The following is a 17,607-nucleotide window of genomic DNA, read 5'->3' on the forward strand; positions in this document are numbered from 1 at the left end:
TACTATACTTATTAAGGATTTAAGTAAAAATAAGACTACTTCCTTAATATATATATATTAAAAAAGTATAATAATAAAGGAAGTTTTTTATATTATAGCTAACCTTATTATATATTTAATAACTAAGTAGTATAAGAGGCTCTATTTTAAGGTAATTATAAGCTAACTAACTTCCTTATTAACTATAGTAATTAACCTTTTAATAGGCAGGACTATTAGGATTTATTAACCTTAATCTCTTTATAAGGTATTTTTATATAATAAAATAGGTATTTAAGTTAGATTACTTACTTTTAGTAATCCTTTATTATAAAGTCTGCTTTATATTATTATATACCTTAGTAGTAATACTTTTTAAGAGCTTTTTATATACTTCTTAAGCTTTTATAATACTTTTATTTAAGACTCTTTAGTAAATACTAATTTAAATTTAAATATAAAGGCTAAACTTATATTTAGCTTTATAAATATAAGTTAAAGTAATAATAATATAAGTAATAAGTTAGCTTATTATTAATAATATATTTTTATTATTACTAAAATCTATTTAGCCTTATAATACTATTTTTAATAAGGTAATAATAAATAAAAACTTTTATACTTTATTTCCTTTTATTTATATATATTAATAACTAAGAAGTTATATTTCTTTTTAAGCTTTTAAAACTTACTTTTTAAGACCTTTATTTATTATTAAAATTAGTATTATATAATAAGTATTATTATATATTATTTTTTATTATTATTTAATTATTACTATTTATAATCTTTAAAATAAAGAATTAAAGCCTTATTTAATTTATCTTTATTTTTAGTAATTTAAAATATATTAAAAGTTATTATTATCTAAAATACCTTTTTCTTAAGGATATTAAAGCTAAGATTTTAAAAGGTTTACCTAGCTAATTATAATAAGTTTATTATAACTCTTATCCCTAGTTTAAATTACTACTTTTTTACTAATTTTACTTTATTTATTTTTATATATAAGGTTAATTAATTATAACCTGTTTAATAAGCAAGTAACCTAAATAAGTAAGTAACCTAAATAAGTAAGTAACCTAAAAATCCCTTACCTTATAATATTTCTATTTAATTAAATACTTCTTAACTACTAAATATACTCTAATAATTAAATAAAGCTAGAATCCTTTTTATCCTTTAGGCCCTTTAAAATAACCTAAAACTAAGTATATAACAGGCAGTAACTAGGTATAAGATCTATTATTATACTTTATAATATTATTAAAATAGTATTTAATTATAATATAATTCTATCTTAAATTTATAAAGACTATTTAATTTAAAAAAGCAGATACTAGTTTAATTTATTCTTAATTTAGGTTTATAAGGATTTCTTTTATAACTGCAATTTATAGAAAAAATAACTAATTCTCTACTTATAGACTGTAATATATTACTTATTAGCAAGTACTAGGCTTATAACTTTATAAAGTAATAATTAAAGTTAAAAATATATTTATTTTATAAACATAACTATTAAAAAGCTAAATATAAAGATCTTATTATTATTTATAGCTTGTTTAAGCTTATATAAAATATATTTATAAAGTATAATATTTAATTAAATAATATCCAAAACTTTAATAAAACTAGCTTTATAATAAGCCTTATTATAGCTAGAATAGTTATTATAGGTTTAGAAATATAAAAAAGACTAAAATTAATATAGCTTAAAAAACAGGAATAAATTATTATAATTTAAGTATTTAATATAAAAGGTTAATTAATTATATTATTTATTATTAATATAGGCTAATATTACTTTATAAATTAATATTAAGAATATAACCTTTTAGGTAATTAGGTTATTATAATAAGCTAAGATAAATAAATAAATAATAAGCTAGGCCTTAAGTAGCTAAAATACTTTAATTAGTTTATAATTAAATAATTAAATACTTAATATTATCTTCTAATCCTTAATAATTATAAAAGCTATTACTTAGCTAATTTTAAGAAATATTATAAAGAAAATAAGATTATTATACTTTATATACCTACTTATTATAATAGTTATAGCAAGCATTCTAGGGTAAGAGATTTAAGCTAGTTAGTAGGGTTAGGTAGATATCTATAGTAATAGATATAAAGGAATAGATTCCCTAAAGGACTTTAGCAGACAGGCCTTTTAAGGCTTTTTATGTTTTTTTCCCTTATTATACTTTTCTTATATATATTTTTATACTCTTTTCCTTTATATTTAATATTATTAAACTAATTATTTAATTCTCTATCTTATAATAAAGACCCTATTTTAATTAAACCTAACTAGTAGTTTATACTTAGCTTATAGTTAAGGAGTATTAAAAGATATTATTTTATATAGTCTTTTTTTTATTTTTGCTTTTTACCTTTAAATTATATATTTTATTTACTTTAGCCTTTTAATATTAAGTACTTTAAGATGCTAAAATAGGCTTTAAGTTAAGAAATAAATTATTTAATTAAATACTTTATAACTTATATTTTTAAAATTAAGTTCTTTTCTGCCTTTTATCTTATATTTAAAGTTACTTTTATAAAAAGTAATATTTAAGGGGGTTTTAAAAGAGCTAGGCTTATTTTTTTTAATTTAGAAATTATAATCTTAAAGCTTAATATATAGCTATAGACCTTAATACCTCTTAAAAAGGCTACTTAATTATTAATATTATAGGCTTTAAAGACCCTAAAGATAGTAATTAAGACCTAATCTTAATTTAAAAACCTTAAAAAGTAAATTAAAAGGTATTATAATAGCTCCTTAAAGTTTATTATTAAAGCTTTAAAATTAGTTATTATAGTAATAAAGGCAGTTATATATAAGGTTATCTTATTAAAGGCTAAGCTTTATAATCTTTAAGATATAAAAGAGATATTAAGTTAGTATTATAAGGTAAAAAAGATTAAATTATAAAAAGGAGGTATTATAATTATATAAAAAGTATTATAAGTAATTAATTAAATAGATATTAATATATAAGTAATAGCTAAATTATTAAGAAATAGTAATTAAAAAAGGTTAAAGTAATTAAGTAATTAGTATTATAATATATATAATATAGGTAGTTATAATATAAGGACTTAAAAAGATATTTTTAAGTTATTTAAGGAGGAATTTAATAAGTAAAAGTTACCCTTTTTAAATTATAACTTAAGCTTTTAAGCTATAGCTTAAAAAGGTTAAGGAATATAAATTACTTACTTATTTAGATTACTTGCTTATTAAATACATTATGTCTTATTATATATATTTAATTAATTAAGTTATAACTTTAAGTTAATTTAACGTTTATTAACTAACTTATATAAAACTTAATATAATTCCTTTAATTTTAACTTTAATAGAATTTCTAAACCCTGTCTTTACCTTATATTTATTTTAAAACTTTATATATAAACTTCCTATCCTTATACTCTTTAAGTTTAAGATTATAATTAACCTAGTTTATATATTTATATATAATAAAAAAGATATAAAGTACTTATTTTGCATTTATAATTATATTAATAAGCTACTTTTTATATTAAGCTAAGTTTAAGCCTATAAAGATAATAAAGAAAGGTATTTCTTTTATTTTTAAAGGCTAGTTATATCTTAAGGCTTTTTTTAGCTTTTTTAATCTAAATAGCTTTTAGTTAATTTAAGCTAGAAATATTATATTTTTTAAGTAACTTAAATTTATATAATTAATTAACTTAATTAAGTTATAATTAAAAATAGCTATTTTAATTAAGTTAGATTTCCCTTTTAATAAAAAGTTCTTTTTAATAGCTATAACTATTATATATAATATATAATAATCTCTTTTTATAGCTTACTTTAAGGCTAATTTAATTATATTAATAAGATTATAATTAATTATATAATAGCCCTAATTAGGCTATAAGCTATTATAAATAGTAAGTATTATAATAGTAGCTATAAGCTATTATAAATAGTAAGTATTATAATAGTGGCTATAATTAATATTAGTAAGTATAACTAATAAGAAAGGTTAGGTTAGGTAATATACTTAAGTATAATAAATAAATAAGGTATAATATTTCTTTAGGTAAGTTAAAGAAAGAAGGTTAATTTAGCTACTAAGAAACCTATAGTTAGTATTTATACTGCTTAGTTAAGGCAGTAATTGCATTATTAAGGTAGATAAACCTTATTTAATATTAACTTCTATTATAATAACTTATTATAAAGGTCTCTTTATTTATATTATTAATAAAAAAGCTAAAAAGCTAAATAGCCTTTTATAAGGTTAAAAATAAAAAAGAAAAAATATTTTATAGCTTATTATTTATTTTTATTAAGTAAAGTTTATTATTATATATTATTTATAATATTATTAATACCTTATAAGCTTTTTAATAGTTTAATATTAACTTAATATATAAGGTTATTAAGTATTTTAATAAAGTTATTATAAAAGTAATATTTTAAAAATATAATTAAGGCATATTTTCCTTTTTTATAAGGTACTTATTAAATTTAAGCCTTTTTAACTCTTAAACTACTTGTTGGCTCGAGCCGGGGGGGGAGGGGCGGGGCCAATAAAGCAAGCTTAGTTGGGCACAAAACCCTAAAACACGCACAAAACCCTGAGATATCGGCCTAGTTGATTTTTAGGTAGTAAAAATAGTATTTTTAATACCTTAATAATATTATAATATTGCAATTAATTAAAAATAATAAAAAGGCTAAGTTTAAAGCTTCTTATAATACTAAATTAACTATTAATTATATTTAATTAAGGGATATAATTATAATAGTAATTAATTAAGTCTAATTTAAGGAATAATTTCCTTATTAAAATAGAACGCATTTTATTCCTCTTTTCTTATAACTATAACCTCTATAACCTGCCTTTTTCTTTATATAAGATTTTATATAGATTTATAATACTATATATAGTATTATAAAGAGTAGGATATTAAGGGGCTAAGGGCAGTAATAATTAAAGAAGTAACTTATAATTAGGCAGGTAAGGTAGTAATAAAGGCATTATAACTTTACTATTACAGTTAAAACTACTAAAATATAGTATTTTATTAGGCCTTATAAAATAAAAAGTAATAGAATTATTATTATAAAGGAGAAGGGAAAAATCTATTATTTTAAGAGGCTTTATTATAAATAATATATTATAAATAAACTTATAAAAATTAAGAAAGTATTATATATCTATTATAAAACTATTAATACCTTTATTAAGGGCTTTAGTTATAGCTAATTACTATATATATATAAATAAATAATTATTTATTTTCTTTATAACTTTTAATTATTTCTTAAATTATAGTTTTTTTATAATACCTTTAATTATAACTTTTTTATTATCTTATTATATTTATTTTAATACCTTAAGCTCTTTAATAAGCGATAATTATTAATATTATATCTTAAATTATATACTTTTCTTCTAGCTTTTTATAATATACTTATCTTACTACTTATAAAGCTTTTATAATAAAATTATATTAATATAATTAAAAGCTCTTTAAGTGTATTTTCCTTACTTTTTCTTATAATATCTTTTCTTAATATAAGTATAGTAATTATTTATATACTATCTAATATAATCTTTAAGTAAAATAGCTTTACTTATAATTCTCTAAATATATATAAGTCCTTAATATATTAGAAAACTAAGGATATTATAATATTAGTCTCTAAGGCATTATATAGTTATAAAAGCTATTATAAACCTTCTTTTTAATAGTAAAAGTAAGAGAAAATTAGGATTAATTATCTTCTTTATTTTTAGCTTTTTTCTTAAGAAGAAATTTAACTATTAGTTAGTTTATAAATAAGAAAATCCCTAACTTTTTAAAGCTTAAGATAATATAAGCTTATATAAAGCCTTTATTAAAGATCTTTTAAAAAAATTAATATTAATATATAAAAAAAAAGGCTTTTAAGAAAAGGTTAAGCTATAAGCTTTTTACTTAAAAAGCTTTTATAAAGTTATAATAATTAAAGGTTAGCTTTCTCTTCCTTAATACCTTATAAAGCTTTCTTTAATATATATTCTTTAAATATTAAAATATACTTATACTTATAGGCTATAAAATATATATTAAATATATTAAGAAGAAGGTAATAAGGATATTAAATTTTATATAATATTCTTAAAAGGCAAAAAAGCTATAACTAGTAAAGCTATTAATAAGAAGCAGCCTTTATATAAGACTTTTTTTTTTAATAGTTTTAATATTTAAAAAGAGATTATATTACTTAAAGGCATTCTTAAGTTGTTGTAGATACTTATTATAGCTAAAATACTACTTAAAATTAAGTTAATAATATTAAATAATAGCTAACTTCTCTTAAGAATAGTAGTTAAAATGCTTTACTTATTATAGTATTATCTTAGTATTAGAAAAGGCTATATCTAATTATATAAATTATATTTAAAAATTGCTTTTAATTTAAGCCTATTTTAGTATTAAAAAGCTCTTAAAGATTAGGTATAAAAAAGTTATATTACTTATATTATTACTTATACTAATAATAATATAGCTTTTTTAATTAATATAGAAAAAAACCTTTATAAATAACTTCTTTTATATATATATAATAAGGCATTTTATATATTCTTATAAAATCCCTATTTTAACTCTAACTTAATTAGTATTTTAATACTTAAAGGTATTAATTTTATAATTAGTAATAACTTTAATAAGTTACTAAAACTACTACTTAATCTCCTTAATACCTACTTCTTTATATTTTATATAAAAAGCTTCTTTAGCTATAAGAATTAATTTATTAAGCTTTAGATAATTATTATAAAAATACCTATATTATATTTTACTAACTAGCTTTATATTAAGATCTTAATAGTAATATAATATATTTATATTATCTTTAATTTTATATTTAAAGGTAAATAGGCCTAACTTTTATATTTATATTATAAAAGTTAAAATAGTTTTTTCTTTTTCCTTCATTAATAGCCTTAATTACCTTCCTTATTAATTAAGAAAGTCTTTAATTTTAAAGATATTTATAGCTTTAGGTTTCTTTATAATATAAATAATAATTACTTACTTAATGCTATAAAAACACTTCTTAGCTTTATAAAGGCTTAAAGGTTAGGCAGTATTATAAGAGTAGCTACTTTAGAGTTATTAATATATAGAAATAATTCCTTAAATAGCCCTAAGATTTATAGATAAGTATATAATTTTATTTAAATAGTTTATTTACTAATTAATATCTTTAAAATTTTAATTTTAGGTAAGAAAACCTAAAAAATCGCAATAGCTGGCAGTGCAGGGCTATCTTAGGGTTTTATACATATCTCAGGGTTTTGTGCCTAATTAAGCTTGCTTAGTTGGCCCCCCCCCCCCCCCCCCCCCGGCTCGAGCTAATAGGTAATTAATTTATAAAAACTTTTAAATTTATAATATCTTTAAGCTTATAAATCTTCTTAATAAATATCTTTATAATATAAAACTACTTAAAAAAGTTTTAATTATTATATTTATTAAAAATATAAGTCTTTATATTTATAATTAATAAAATTTTAAATAAAAGTTATTTATTTAAATAATACTATATCTTATTAATTAATTAATTAAACTATTTAATTAAGGCCTTTTTAATATAGCCTAGCTAATCTCTAAAATAGAAATAAAATATTATATAACTCTTCTATTTTAGAAAAAGTAGCTCCTTTATCTAAAATGCCTTGCTAATTGGCATCTGTCGGTTTAACAGAGCGTCTTATTGTTGTATAACTATATAACAGTTCTACTTATATAACAACACTACAATACGCATGTATGCTCGGACTGACCTTTGTGTCGTTATTAATCAATCGATAGTTACACCATGGCTATGGGTACGGCTTTTATTACAACCATTTCCAACCAGCTTTAAACTCCGACGCAGACAGGCTGATTAGATGGCAGCTAAGCCAACGGGATTACAGATAATGGAGACTGGCACTATGGTACCTTGGAAGTGGTTGCCGTGGCAGGCTGTTTCGGTGGCGGCCAAGGTTGGCGTGGATCACCTCGTTGAGCTCTCGAATTCTAGCCAATCTTCTTCCATCCTTCACTGACAAGGCTTCGGAGATGAATAAAGTCAGTGTGTGCTCCTCATTGCTTTGGTGTTCCTAGCATAATAGATTCTTGTGGGTTAATTGGTCACAACAGCCACTCGCCGTCCTGGTTAGTAACCGACTCTGTGACCAAGGAACGCTGTCTTGAAGAGCACGAGGTTCTGGTTGGGTCACCCAAGGTGAAGCAGTTTGTCATGTCACTCTTAGCCATCTGGGGAAATCCAATGGGTATGGCGCACAAACTGACAGCGCATACATGGATGGAGCTTTCGATGATGTCACATGACCATGAGGATAGGACTTGTCGGCGTTTTCAACCGTCGGATACAATTTTGCCCATTAATTAGTCCCATAGCGAACCTCACGGCTGTCTAGTTCGGGCCGCAAGACATTGTCACCCATCTCATACGGAGGTGCTGCAGGTACAGGCGCACATTCCGTAGTTTGCTCCATCTCAGATCTTGCTCCTTCACCGACTCGCTTGGGCGCAGAAATCGCGTTGCGCGCTCTCTTCTTACGCCGCCGGAGGAACAACATGGCTGCAGCTAGAAGAATCGCCAAACCTACAACGGGGAGAATAACGGCAAGAACGATCGTGGCGTCTTTTGAAAAACCGGAGCTTGAGTCTGTTTCGTCATTCGTCGGGGCCGTCGCTGATGCGGTATGATCGGATGTTTGCTCAGCTTGCAGCGGTCCGACGATGTATGTTGTTGGCGTTTCCCCGCAACCCCAGGAAGTAAATTTGGCGTTGTCGTTAGAAGCGGTTTGGTAAATGAAGTAGAGGCACCGCGACGAGGCTCCGTAGGTGCTAAGAGTAGTTGTCAATCTTGGATATCACACTCAGCAGCAGTCCTACCATTTCATGATTGGAGAGTAAGGGCAGAGTGAGGCAGCAGTGCCCCCACAATCGGGAGCTGAAGCATCCTCACATGTAGCGGGGATGTAGCAGCTTGTCTCATCGCAACAGCCCCATGACTTGCCGCCGCTGGGAGTGCTGCAGGTGGATGATGAAGCGCAGCCTGCCTTGTAGTCTTTCCAATAGTGAATGGCAGCAGTTAGCCGGTCTGACTCCGTGTCCCAGCCATATTGTCAGGTGCTTACCCGGATTGTCAGAAAAGTAGCCGCAGATTTGTGCATCTGTAGTCGCCTTAAGCGCCTCCACTTGGACGGCGTCAGGTTCGTGTATGTAAGGCGGGCTGTTTCCCCGCGGTCGGATTTCGTCCATCTTGCCAGTACTCTCGACGTGAGGCCAGCTGAAGTTGATGTGCAAAAACTGCGTGTTATGAAACCATTTCCGGCTCGTAATCTCATGATTTTCAGGGCAGATTGTGAAAAGGTTGAGATATCAACCTCCGATATTTGACGGTGGTCTCTCGAGCATACAATCACGTGTTAAAAGTTTGGAATCACCCAGACCGACCCCGCATTTCACAGCAAAGTAGCCAAACCATTACAACAACTTTAATTAACAGTATTATAGCCAAAGATAATGCCATTAGGGAAAATAGGAGTCGACATAGGTTTTATTTAACCCTTACATTAAGTTATTAAATTAACTATCTATTATATTTATAGTCTTCTTTAAAAGAGGGGTAATTTATTATATAACTCTTTTATTTTAAAAAACATAGCTCCTTTAATTAAAAAACCTTCTTAATTAATATTTAATAATTTAATATACCTCCTTAAAGTAATATATATTTTATTATTTTAATTATTTATAAGTTATTGTTTTAATTATAAGTTTTTTTAATTAAATTTTTACTTTAAGGTTTTATATTATATTAAAAATTTATAAAAATATTATTAAATAATAATAGCTTTAATAAATTATAATAATTTAATTTTATAATAATATAATTTATTATTACCCTTATTTATATTTATAATATATTAATATTATAATTAATTTACTTATTTAATTATATAGCCTATCTTATAACTTTTTTAATTTTCTTTTTATTATTAATACTAAATATCTTTAACTTTAAGTAATATAAACTTATATAAACTTAATATATTTTTCCTTTAAACCTTATAATTATCTTACTTTTATCTTAAATATTATATTATAAGTTCTTAATCTTTTTTAATACTTTCTTAACCTATTATTAAATATCTTTAAGCTATTTATTATATAAGCTATTATTAAGGGCCTTAAGAAACCCTCTTTCCCTTTTATTTAATTATACCTTTTTATATAACTTCCTTTTTAAATCCTTAATTTTTTATTTCTTATATTAAAAGAAATCTTTATTAATTAAAAGGCTTTTATAAATAAACTATATAAATAAAAAGATTTCATAATTAAAAATTATTATTTTAATATAATTAATATTATCTTTATTAAATTAGGCCTTTTTAATATTTATAAGTATTATATATAATATATTACCTTTATCTTATTTTATTTAAATACTTTTTTAATTTTAAGGATTATATTATAACTTTTAATTAAATAAGGCTTATTAAGCCTAAGTTCTTATAGGCTTTTTTAAAGTATTATAATAAACTAGTTGAAATATTATTAATAGTTATAGCTAGAAAAGGGAAAGTTAAGTTAAATAACTTATTATAGAAATATAATAAATAATTAAAGAATAATAGCCTTTAAAGTAAGTTAAAGAAAGAAGGTTAAAGCTAGCTAATAGATAAATAAGGCCTTTTAGCTTATATATATATAGCTAGGTTTAAGCTATAATTAAAGTAGCTAATTATAATAATTTAACTTAACTTAATAAAGCTTTATTAGTTATAAGGGTAATAAATATTTAAATTATATTAAACTTTAGAAATACTTAAATATACCTTTTAAGGATAACTTATATACTTAAAAAAAAACAAAATATCTTTATCCTTCTTCTTAAAAGTAAAGATTATATTATTTATATTAAAGAATATTAAAATATCTTCTTTTAAATAATAATAATAAGGTTTATATAAATTTAATTCTTATTTTAAGTTTTTTAATATATTTCTAAGCTTTATTTACTATAAAAGTAAAATAATTTAAAAATTATATAATACCCTATATAAAAGTAATACTTAACTTACTTTATTACCTTTTTTAAATTTAATTAATAACTTTATAAAAATAATACTTTATAATTTTATATTTATAAATATATTTATTATATTATATTATAATAATTTAAAATTATATTTTATTATAATTATAAGTAAATTCTTATATAATTTTCTAATTAGTATTATAATATAAGTTTTATTAATATTTAATATTTATTATTAATCTTTTTAAATAATAAGCCTTACTTTATATTTTTATAAGAATTTATATTTATTAAACTTATAAGTAAAGACTTATATCTTATTTAGTATTTATAAAATATTAATTTATAAACTTTACTTTATAATTTTTATTTAAAATCCTATTTACTTATAACTCTTTAGTAATCTTTTTATATTTATTTAAATTCTTATATAAAATAATATTTATATAAATTTCTATAAAAGCTTAAAGCCTAAAGCAAATTCCTTTTATAAAACTTTTCTTTATATAAAATAAGGTTTATTTAAGTCTTTTATAAAGGTATTAGCATTATATTATTTTTAAGACTAGCCTTTTTTTATACTTTATTATTAATAAAGCTATTATATTTATATAAAAAGCTTAATTAAGAATATGTAAATCTTTATTTAATTCTTTTAGCTTTATTTACTAGCCTAATTATATTTAATTTAAGTAAAAAAGCAAAAAATAGGCTTTTTAATAAAGTTAAAAATAATTTAAATTAAGCTTAAGTATATTTTAAATTACTACTATTTTAATCTTTTTTAACATTACTTCTTTAATAAGTAAGTCTTTAATTAAATTTTTAAAACTTAATTTTATAATTTCTTACTTATTAAATCCTTAAACTAGGTTTATAATCTAATAAAGCTATTTAGAATTTATAAGAAATTATATTCTTATTTATATATTTTTTAAAGTTTATTTATTAATTCTTTCTTTTATTTATATTTTATTAATATTAAAAAATTCTTCTTTATTAAATATAATATATTAAGTAATATATGTCTTATTAATAATTAAATTCTAAATTTAAAATATATTTTATAAGTTAAATTTAATAAGGTATTTAATTTATATTTTTAAATTTATTTTTAATTAAAGATATTTATTTTTAATTAATTAAGTTAATTAAGGTAAATGCTTTATATTTAATTATCTTTATATAGCTAAGTTCAAGTTAATTATTTTCTTATAAGCTATAAATAGAAAAAAAAAGGCTTTTATAAGGTATTTTCTAATTTATCCCTTATTTTAAGATATAATTAAGTAAATAAATTACTTTTTAAACTATTTCTAACTAAAGGCTTAAAGGCAATTTACTATTAATTATTAATAATTTAACTTTCTTTTTTATTACCTTTATAAAGTGTTTTCTTTAGCTAATTTATTATTAAATATAAAGAGCACTCTTATTTACTTAAATTCCTTTTTTATTAAGCTAAGTATATATTAAACCCTCTTTTATAACTTATTATTTATTTTTATTAAATAAAGGTTAATATTATATAGTATTTATAATATTTTTATAAAATACTTAAGTATTAATAATAAATTTATATTAAAATAATTAATAATAAAATAATTATAATAAATTCTTAATTTTTTAATTTATAATAAGTTTATAAAATATATATATATTTATTTTTAATAAATAATTATAAAAGTTAATTAAGACTTTTTTATTAAGTTTTAAGGCTTATATATTTTATTTATAATACTATTATTATTTTACTTTTATTATTTTATTTTTATTATTTTATTTTTATTATTTTATTTTTATTATTTTATTTTTATTATTTTATTTTTATTATTTTATTTTTATTATTTTATTTTTATTATTTTATTTTTATTATTTTATTTTTATTATTTTATTTTTATTATTTTATTTTTAATTTTTAATTTTTAATTTTTAATTTTTAATTTTTAATTTTTAATTTTTAATTTTTAATTTTTAATTTTTAATTTTTAATTTTTAATTTTTAATTTTTAATTTTTAATTTTTAATTTTTAATTTTTAATTTTTAATTTTTAATTTTTAATTTTTAATTTTTAATTTTTAATTTTAATTTTTAATTTTTAATTTTTAATTTTTAATTTTTAATTTTTAATTTTTAATTTTTAATTTTTAATTTTAATTTTTAATTTTTAATTTTTAATTTTTAATTTTTATTATTTTATTTTTATTATATTTAATTATAATTAAAGTATATAAAACCTAGCTACTTAAGTATTAAATAATATTCTTATTATATTTTTAATTTTATTAGTAGCTAATTTAATATAGCTTTTATAATAATATTAAATTTAATTTTATTTATAAGTAATAAAAATATAATTTAATTTAAGAATTTATATTTTAATTTATAAATTATATACTTTAATTTTATTTTATTATATTTAAAAATTAATAATTACTTTAATTTATAAAGACTTTATTTTTATTTATAATTATATTTAGTAATTTAAATTAGTAAATATTATTAAAAATATAATTTATAATTTTAAAATCTAATATAGCTATATCCTATAATAAGTAATTATTATTTAATATTAAAAAAATAATTACCTTCTTTATAATTAACACTTAAGGCTTTAATAATTAATTTAACTTCTATTTTAAATTCTATACTTTTTATTAAAGCTTTTTAAAGAGTTTTTAAACTTCCTTTCTATCTTAATATTATTATTCTTAAAATTTAAGCTATTTTTAAGATATTAAGTATTTCTTTAAGGCATTCTTTAAAAATACTATTTAATATAATATAAAATCTAAGTCTTTATACCTCTTTTTATATAATATATAAATTTCTAATATCTTTATAAATTACTTATAGTATTTTAGAAATCTTTTTTTAATAAAAGTTTCCTTTAAATTACTAATTCTTAACTTACTTTACTTTTTATTTTTAAAAAATAAGATTTAAATTATAATTTTAAAGCTCCCTTTTATTACTTATTTAATAACTAGCTTATTACTACTTTTTTTAATTAATTAAATTTTATATTAAATTTGGTAAAAAAGTTTATTAAAAGGTATATTTTATTTTTAATTATTGTTTTATTTTAGCCCTATTTAATATATAGAAATATTTTAAAATACTACTTTAAAATTTATTATAAGTCTTTAAATTAAGTATTTAAATATTATATTTTTATAACTTTTTTAAGTTTTATAGTTTATATTATTTTTTAAAAATTAATTTACTTTTTTAAATTAGTTTTATTATTTAATATTATATTTAATACTTTAAAATACTATTTTTTAACTTATTTTCTTTTAAATATATTATTAATATTATATATAGCTTTAAGATTTAAAAAAAAATAATAAAAAATAATACTATTATATATATTTATTTATAAGTAATAAGTATATTTAATATAATATAAGTTATTTATTTTAATTATTTAATTAAATATATTTTAAATATTATTTACTTATTTATTATCTTAATTAAAATTACTTTTATAAATTATTATTAATACCTTATAGGCCTTTTAATCTTTTAATATTAACTTAATATATAAGGTTATTATATATTTTAATTAAGTTATTATAAAAGTAATTTTTAAAAATATAATTAAAGCTTAGTTTTCTTTTTTATAAGGTAATTATTAAATTTAGGCCTCTTTAGCTTTTAGACTTAATAGTTTATAAAATGCCTTAAATTTATAATTTTTTTAAGCTTATAAATCCTTTTAGTAAATATCTTTATAATATAAGACTACTTAAAAAGGTCTTAATTATTAAGTCTATTAAGGAAATAAGTCTTTATATTTATAATTAATAATATTCTAATTAAGAGTTATTTATTTAAATAGTAATTTATTTCTTATAATTATAGCTATTTTCTTAAAAATATAGCTTTAAGACTCTTAATTATTAAACTATTAATTTATTAATTAAACTATTTAACTAGGCCTTTTTAATATAGGCTAGTTAATTTCTAAAAGAAAAAGAAAATATTATATAACTCTTTTATTTTAAGAAAAGCAGCTCCTTTAATTAAATTGCCTTATTAATTAGCACTTAGTAGTTTAATATAAATTATAAAAATTAAAGATTTTAAAGTTATAACTATTATTATATCTTATTACTTATTTTAATAAACTTAATATATTAATTTTAAAGCTTTTATAAGCTTATATTCTAAATATAATTTTATATTAATTTTATTAACTTTTTATACTTTTTTAATAATATCTCTTTTTAATATATACTTAATTATCTTTAATTTAATTCCTTATAATCTCTTTAAATATAAAATCTTTTTTAATAATCTTTTAAATTAATTTTAGTCCCTTAAGTATTAAGGAGCTTAAAATATTATTATAGCAGTTACTAATATCTCTTATTATATTAGAGGCTAAAGGAAAGCAAATCTTTACTAAAAGAAGTAAAGATATAGCCAGGCTAATAGCCTTATAAGTCTTTAGCTTTTTCTTTAGGAGATAATTAACTACAGGCTTATTAATAGGCAGGAAAATTCCTAACTTTTTAAAGCCTGTAATAATATAGGCCGCTGTAAAGCCTTCTTTAAACCCAAGCTGGTTATTAATTCAATTCTGTAAATTGTTATTTATATTGCGTAATAGTGCTAGGTAAAAAAATATATTTTATAAAACTTAGCTATTTATTATTAAGCTAAGAGTTCTTCTCGGGTTTATATCTCTGGATAATTATATCTAGGACTTTTAAATATTAAATAGAGGACTTTTAGACTAATAGTCTGAATCCTGGAGGGAAGGGGGATTCCCGGATTTTCCACATTCAGCTGAAGTTAGCTTTTACTAGTCTCGGACCGCACGGACCGGCCGGGAGCTGTTGGCATGCTGCTGACAGCAGGCACAATAATCTGCTACTATATAGACTATAGAATCGTAGACAGAGAACCTGCGTCATCACCGCCAGTGATGAATGGTGACAGGTAACTTTGAACGTGATACCTCGATGTGTAAGTCCATATATCCCCATTAGCTGCTTGAGGGCCCTATCTTCCAGACATTGTCCAGCACTTGGGCGATGTTTGGACGAGTATGATAGATCTCTCTGCAATATAGAAAGCACAAGCTGTTGCTTGGGGGGCCTAATATCATGGTCTGTCTCTCTGCTCTAGTCATACCACGGCTCGTCATGTCTCCCATCTCCCTTATAAGATCCCTTCCAAGATAGAGGAAGAGACCTTGAAGTTCTGACTGTAAAGTCGAGTGTTGCAGAGTGCGCTGCACTAGCAAACATTGAGAAGCCCAGGTAAAGCTCGGCGAAAATACACATATAGCTCCACATATCAGGGGCAAAACTCGGATCTGCATTGTAGACGTGCTCTGGGGCGCAATAGGTAGCAGGTGACTGCACCTTGAACTTTACGGAATTGCCGGGTTTGATAGCGTGACCGAAATATCCGAGAGTTATGGTCCACTCCACCAGACTGATAACGAGCTGGCCATTCTTCCACATGGGTCGGGATGTCGGTATGGACATTTTCCGGGGACGCCTGAGATATTGGTATATCTAGCAGCTATCGTAGTGCCGCTCTTGCAAGGAGTGAGACTATCTATACATCATTATCGCTGTTGAGGCCTGTACTATATTATTAGTTTCAATGTAAAGATATTCTGTGGATGTATTGCTACCAGACGCAACATACCTCGATGTATAACTCCGTCATCATGCAGCGCCTTGATTGCTTGTAGTAGCTGCTCAGCAGACGACCCCCGGGTAGTAACAGACATGAAACTGGCGTAAGTCTGCAGGTTAGGGTCCTTTAATGGAAACGTGAGGACTCTGCGGTGTCTATAGGCGGCGCTGGGCAACAGAAAGGTGCCATGATAGGTCAAAAGGTGTGCGGTATCTTGCACACCGCTTATGATATCCTTCGCTATGGCGTACTCTAGCTCAATCGAGTCTCCAATAGTCATTAATACTGGCCAGTATCTCCCTGGCTTCGCGGCATACGACGCAAGTAGATACGCACATCAATGATGAGTCATTTACTCTAGACTCTCCAGCCTTCAGCGCATTCTTTTAGTCGTGGTAATATTAAACTGGTTAGGGATAGTATCTGGTTGCTTATAGAGACAGAAGACGTGGCATAGGACAGGGAATTTCACCGTGAAAGTGGTTAAACAACTCAGCGAGGAAGAAATCGTAGATACATATAACTGGTAATCTTATTCAAAAGCACACTCTACTACATGCAGCAATTTGGCTATATTCTTTACTAGTTCTCTCCTTCAAGATTCTTATAGATATCTGACATTAAGTTGTGAGGCATACGGATAGGTGCTACTGTCCTCCATACCTAGTTGTATTTGTTATTACGTACTAAGACGGTTATTAGCACACTATTCTATTGTCATTTCAAATCTCCATCTCTATATTTCTGTTCTCTCTACTCCAATTCTTAAGAGCGTTTGTAGTAGCACAACTTCAGGTCTCTGTTGATAATTACAGCACTGAAATATGTATCTTTCGAGCTACTTCCATTATCTTACAGACTTTGG

The 17,607-nt window shown here is 22.2% G+C and overlaps 2 protein-coding genes across 2 annotated transcripts; both read right to left on the reverse strand.

Moving 5' to 3' along the window:
• Positions 1 to 8,131: 8,131 nt before the first annotated feature.
• BKA55DRAFT_742680 (uncharacterized protein) lies at positions 8,132 to 9,459 on the reverse strand. The gene is made up of 3 exons (XM_046201512.1): positions 9,171 to 9,459; positions 8,926 to 9,100; positions 8,132 to 8,877 (listed from the first exon to the last, which is right to left on the reverse strand). Exons 1-3 carry the CDS (start codon positions 9,292 to 9,294, stop codon positions 8,409 to 8,411), a joined length of 768 nt encoding a protein of 255 aa, XP_046043821.1. The 5' UTR covers positions 9,295 to 9,459; the 3' UTR covers positions 8,132 to 8,408.
• Positions 9,460 to 16,216: 6,757 nt separating this feature from the next.
• BKA55DRAFT_523642 (uncharacterized protein) lies at positions 16,217 to 17,025 on the reverse strand (the record flags this gene model as incomplete). Its single annotated transcript, XM_046188656.1, has 2 exons — positions 16,217 to 16,615; positions 16,738 to 17,025. Coding segments are annotated over 2 exons (687 nt in total), but the record flags the coding sequence as incomplete, so codon positions are not given.
• Positions 17,026 to 17,607: the final 582 nt, after the last annotated feature.

Source organism: Fusarium redolens (assembly GCF_020744475.1).
Source record: "Fusarium redolens strain MPI-CAGE-AT-0023 chromosome Unknown BKA55scaffold_19, whole genome shotgun sequence".
Lineage (NCBI taxonomy): Eukaryota > Fungi > Ascomycota > Sordariomycetes > Hypocreales > Nectriaceae > Fusarium > Fusarium redolens.